The following is a 6,054-nucleotide window of genomic DNA, read 5'->3' on the forward strand; positions in this document are numbered from 1 at the left end:
CTCTGTGAGCTCCTATGAGGCCAGGTTAGTTGTTTCTATGGGTTTTCTTGTAGTATCCTTGACCCCTCTGGCTTGTACAATCCATCCTTCCTTTCTCCAGCAGGATTCCCTAAGCTCAGCTTAATGTTTGCCTGTGGGTCTCTGCATCTGTTTCCATCAGTTTCTGGATAAAGGCTCTCTGATGACAATTGGGGTAGTCACCAATCTATGAGTATAGCAGACTATTGTTAGGCATCATTATGTTGACATCTTTTGTTTTTTTCCAGTCATGTTTGGTTCTATCCTATGTCTCTGGACCATATGGCCTCTGGATTCTCACACCCTAGGCGATGTCAGGGGTGGGCTCACTCTAGCTGCATGGGTCTCATCGCCTCAACTTTTGATAAGAATGTATACCTTTTTGAAAATTGCTAGGAAGGTTTAAATGTCCTTATGTCTTTTTCATATCCTTCACAAGTATGAACAAAACATGTCTGTGTATAATATTATATAAGTTAATTAGCATATATGTCCACATTCTCATAGTAATTTTCATAGGTCATACAATATACATACTTCAAAATACTACATCATACATGCAATATATACAATTTTTACTATCAGTCATAGTTACAAAATATACATTTGACATCTCCTATATATAAATTGATTTCATAATTTATACCTAAGTATTTATATAAGATATTACAAATCACATAAAATCTTTTAATTGTTTTAACTTAGTAGATACTTCCTTCCCCACACAATTTTCATTGTAAGTTTTTGCCAATATTTATGAGATTTGTTGATGTCAGAGGTATGACTCTGATGTCCTTTTGGTGACATCATATTCTTTAGGTCTAATTATGCAGTCAGGAGTCATGTCTACCACCCCATTCCTCACTTGATTTCTTCCATTTCATAATGATGCTTTTAGCTTTAAATCTGTTGAGAACTATATTTATATTTCTAAGGGAAGAACTTCATGACCACGATCAATTGCAACTTTATTTCTAAACATAGTAATTTAATTATCATTTAAAATATTATTTTCTAATCTGAAGGATTTTAGATCATATAGGCAGACACTATTTGATGGGAGTAGTTACAGAATCCAAAGAGATCAAGAGAAAGCTACTTCCAAGGTTTTGAAGGGCATTTGCACAACTACTCAGAAGTTAAAGTTAAGAATATTAATTATTTCTCAGTTCAATAGTATTTCCAATCATGTTACAGGATATTTAATGTAAGAATATTGAATTAAAAATTATTATAGTTGTATCTGCCTCCATCAGTCACTGGACAAAGGCTCTGTGATGACAGCTAGGTATCAAGGTCTCCCATGGGGAGTCAGCAGAACCCAGCACACTGAGCCTAGGCAGGTCCAAGCCCTTTCCCACTGCACCAAGGCTGTGCAAGGTGTCACACCACAGGCACCAGGTTCCAGAGGCTTGCCCATAGACCAGGGACAGATCCTGATCCCCCTGCCAGGGTGCCCCCCAAACAGTTTGAGCCAAACAACTGTCTTCCGTATCCAGAGGGCCTAGTCCAGTCCCATTGGGGCTCCACAGCCACCAGACCACAGTTCATGGGTTTCTAGTGTGGCCGGTCATCTCTGCATGTCCTTCCATCATGATCTCCACATCCCTCGCCTGCAGTATCTCTCCTCTCTCATCAATTGGATTCCTGGAGCTCGGGGTGGGAGGAGGGAGGAGGGGGGAATCTGTGGATAGTATGTGGAGTGAGTAGAAATTTTCTTAATAAAGAAAAATGATAGAAAAAAATTATTATAGCTGTTAGTGATTATAATTAAATAATAGAGTTCACATATTAAGTTGAAAACTAAATAGTAATTATCATGTCAAATATGATTTTATAATGTGAGTGTGCTTTACATCAATCACATGCTAGACAACTCTTGATGAGAAGGGATACAGAATTGAAAGAGCTCAAGGGTAAGTTACTGACGTTTGCATAGGATTTTTGCATGACTGCCTGCATCTATCCTTACAGTTCATAATGTTGATGAGTTATCTGTAACAGACCTATTGAGGACAATCCAACGTTGATTTCAAATATCACTTGGCTGAGCTTGGTAAGGCCTGATTCTTGTTCTTTTGACAGATCCCAACTGACCAATGGAAGAAAAGAATCAGACTGCGGTGACCGAGTTTCTCTTCCTTGGCATCACAGATAACCTCCAACAGAAGATTGTCCTCTTCATCATCTTTTTCTTCATTTATCTTGTCACCCTGGGGGGTAACCTGGGCATGATCACTCTCATATGGGTGGACCCCAGGCTGCACACACCTATGTACTTTTTTCTCAGCCACCTGTCCTTTGTAGATGTGTGCTCCTCTTCTTCCATAGCTCCAAAGATGCTGTGTGACATCTTTGCAGAGAAAAAAGCCATCTCTTTTGTGGGCTGTGCTGCGCAGATGTGGTTCTTTGGTCTCTTTGTGACAACTGATTGTTTCCTCCTGGCTGTCATGGCATATGATCGATATACAGCCATCTGTAAGCCCTTGCTGTATACACTCATTATGTCACAGAGGGTCTGTGTGTGGTTTGTCATAGGACCTTATATCCTAGCTGCTATAAACATCACAACTCATACAACCTTGACTTTTGCCTTACCATTCTGTGGTACAAATACCATAAACCATTTCTTCTGTGATGTTTCCCCACTGCTTTCATTAGCATGTGCTGACACGTGGATTAACAAGGTAGTGCTTTTTGTCCTGGCTGGAGTGATAGGAGTTCCTAGTGGTCTGATCATCTTGGTCTCCTACATCTGCATCCTGGTGGCTATCTTGAAGATCAAGACTGCTGATGGGAGGCAGAAAGCCTTTTCCACATGTTCTTCTCACCTAGCAGCTGTTTCCATTCTTTATGGGACACTTTTCTTCATTTATGTTCGACCTAATGCGAGTTCTTCCCTGGATATCAATAAAGTGATCTCCCTATTTTATACTGTGGTGATCCCTATGCTGAATCCGCTTATCTACAGCTTGAGGAACAAAGAGGTGAAAAATGCATTCGGTAGAACACTGGAGAGGAAGCACTTCCTAATCGATGCTTAAGATAGAATTCTCTTTGTGTCAGACCTAAGATGTTGGTGCAAAATTTATGTTAAAGATCACTGGAATGGGAATTAGAGGCCACATAATGAACCTGGTAATGCAGTTTGTAGTCTGTTTGAAAAGTCAAGACATGCCAGGCTGTGGTGGCAAATGCCTTTAATCCCAGTTATTTGAGAGGGAGAGGAGGCAGATCTCTGAGTTTGAGCCCAGCCTGGTCTACAGAGCTAGTTCCAGGAGTACACAGAGAAATACTGTATCGTACTCCCCTTCCCCCTCAAAAAGTGAAGATTCTTCTAAATACTTTTATGCGCAGCCTTTTTTGATGTAATAGCTCTAGCTAAATAATAGAGGTATATTGAGAAGAGATGTATAAATATATACTAGAAGGTAACTCAGATGAATATTATATGAATGCATGAATATTTCTTGATATAGACATGGAAACTAAATATTAGAAATGATAAATCAAAGCATGTAAAATAAAATACAATAAAAGCAAAGATGTTTTCATATATGTTCCATCATGAATAACATTTATAATGTACAAAGGAGCATTATATCAGTAAACCAATGATTAAAAGTAATTAAGCTGGAAAATAACTGAGTAGACAATGAGAGCACAAATCACCAAATATGTGAAAGTTAATCTTGTTTTTTCTTTAAATCAACTAAGGAAGAATAATTGATCAGTGCAGTAGGTTCCATCTCACATGAAACACTGGAAGTTTATTTTCATTTTTTTTAAAAATAATGCTTGATGAGCTTCCTGTTTGACTATATGCGTAACTGTTTTTGCTGATGATCCAATTCTACTCCACAAAGACTTTTGGTAGTTTCTATTGAAAAATGAAAAATTTACATGGGTTTCTCTTCAGAAAACTGCTTTAGATATCTGTATCCCACATATGTAAGTGCCAGGGCATACAATTGTACACATTTCAACAGTATGTGTAGTAGAACGAAAATAGGGGGCAATTACTCAAAAGCCCACCATTAAAGGAAAAGATCATTCTTTTTATAAATATTGTACAGTTTGCATAATGAATGACATTGAGAGAACAATTTTATATTGTTACAGTAACATAGAAAGAATCAAATTGAAAATCATTTTGCTGTACTTATTAGATTTTCAAAAAGAGTAAAAGTATATTTGAATAAAATCTGCATGCATATATATTTGTGTAGAACCTAGGGAAGTGGTAAATAACACACACTTATCTGTGGATACTGATTACTTTGTCAAGAATAGATTGATAGTAAATTAGACCTTTATTCACCTACATATGGATCCCAGATCTTTCATCCTCTCTGCTTTCACTAGGCTCAGCTCAGGTGTACCCTTTCACCATAGGATGGACTGCTGCTGTGTTTTTTTAGCTTTGTTTATTGGAGGATATGACCAGATTCTGCTCACTGGGGGCAGGTTTGGATGCACGGCAAGATGACACCTCATATACAAAAGTTAGTTTTTCATCAAGAAGTAGAAACAGACCAGAAGCTGCTTCTCAAAATATATATATTTCATGGCAGCAAATTGCATGGGTTTGCTTTTGAATTTGAGACCCAAGTTAACTTCCCACTTTGTCATAAGTGAGCAGCATCCTGCTTTTTTTTTTTTATACCACTTTAACTTTGAGTTTCACAGATTCTCTTGTATTATTGCATATCAAGTGACAGAGCTGCTTGTGGTGATGAGTCCCTCTTCTGCTCTGCCTTCCACTTGACACTAGCAGCTTTCTGTGCTATTTGCTGTTTGGGCTGGGACAGTATTGCTGGGATGGAATGTGTTGCTCCCACATCTGGTGAGTTTAGCGGAATACTGCACCTCTTTCATTGTGAATATAACTTGTGTGTGGTGTTCAAGTATGGTCTTTGGTTCCAGACCAGTAAAAGCCCCTTCCACCACCACCGAAATACATCATTTTACCCTTTCCTTTTCTTTACTCCACTCCCTCTTATGATAATTTTCTATTTTTGTCTCGTTACATAGGTGTCTCAATGTGTGGTACTTCAATATGCCTCAAGCTATCTGTAGAGAAGAAATGTGAATGAGTTTATCTTGTATTCTCTGAATTGTATGTATTTCTCTAGACTTCCAATATTATAGCAATTGCTTATGTAACCCACTGTGTAGGTTATCTGTGTTGTGGCTAGTATGTTATTTGAGTGATCTTTAAGAAGACAGATATCTTCAGATTATATGACTGAGGAAGGTAGGAGTGTTAATACTGATTACAGCATAGATATTATGGAAGAAATATGAAGCCATAATTTTTAAAACAAAATGCCATTGAAAACACAAATACCAACACCAAAAAGAAACATCATGATGACCACAGTTAGTACATATTTCACTAAAAATTTTAAATATTATTGGCTTCAATTCTCTAATCAAAGGACCTAGATATCCTGAACGGATCCAGAGGCTAAATCCTTTTATTTGTTGTCTATAAGGAACATACCTTAAACTTAAAGATAAGCACTGCCTCAAAAGGATGAACAAAAGTACTCCAATCAAATGGGACCAAGAAGCAAACATATACCACTATCTCAATATCTGACAAAATAGACTTTAAACTAAAACTAATAAGAAGAGATAAAGAGGGATACTTCATTCTAATCAAGGGAACAGTTATTGAAGAAGACATTACTATCCTAAACACATGTGCACTAAACTCTGGGGCACTAAACTTCATTTAAAAATGTACTGCTGGATTTAAAGACATAGCTTTGCATCAATCCATTAATAGTAGGTGATTTCAATACCCTACTTTGTCTATTATACAGGTCATTTGAACAAAACATAAACAGAAAAATCAGAATTATTTGATTTCATGCATCAAATGGACATAATAGATATCTACAGAATATTCTACACAAACAAAACAGAATACACATTCTATTCAGGATCAGAAGGAAGCCTTTCTAAAGTAGACCACATCTTGGGACACGAAGCAAATCTCTACAAATCCAAAAAGATTAAAATAATTTT

At 37.2% G+C, this 6,054-nt stretch overlaps 1 protein-coding gene across 1 annotated transcript; it reads left to right on the top strand.

The window, feature by feature from the left end:
- Positions 1 to 2,117: 2,117 nt before the first annotated feature.
- On the top strand, positions 2,118 to 3,062 carry LOC128102273 (olfactory receptor 998-like). Its single transcript, XM_052725860.1, has one exon. The coding sequence runs from the start codon at positions 2,118 to 2,120 to the stop codon at positions 3,060 to 3,062; it is 945 nt and encodes a 314-aa protein (XP_052581820.1).
- Positions 3,063 to 6,054: the final 2,992 nt, after the last annotated feature.

Source organism: Peromyscus californicus, unplaced genomic scaffold (assembly GCF_007827085.1).
Source record: "Peromyscus californicus insignis strain IS unplaced genomic scaffold, ASM782708v3 Scaffold_7__1_contigs__length_154581171, whole genome shotgun sequence".
Taxonomy (NCBI): Eukaryota; Metazoa; Chordata; class Mammalia; order Rodentia; family Cricetidae; genus Peromyscus; species Peromyscus californicus.

Excerpts from the sequence above, each read along its gene's own strand:
- LOC128102273 (XM_052725860.1), top strand. The coding sequence starts at position 2,118 with ATGGAAGAAAAGAATCAGACTGCGGTGACCGAGTTTCTCTTCCTTGGC.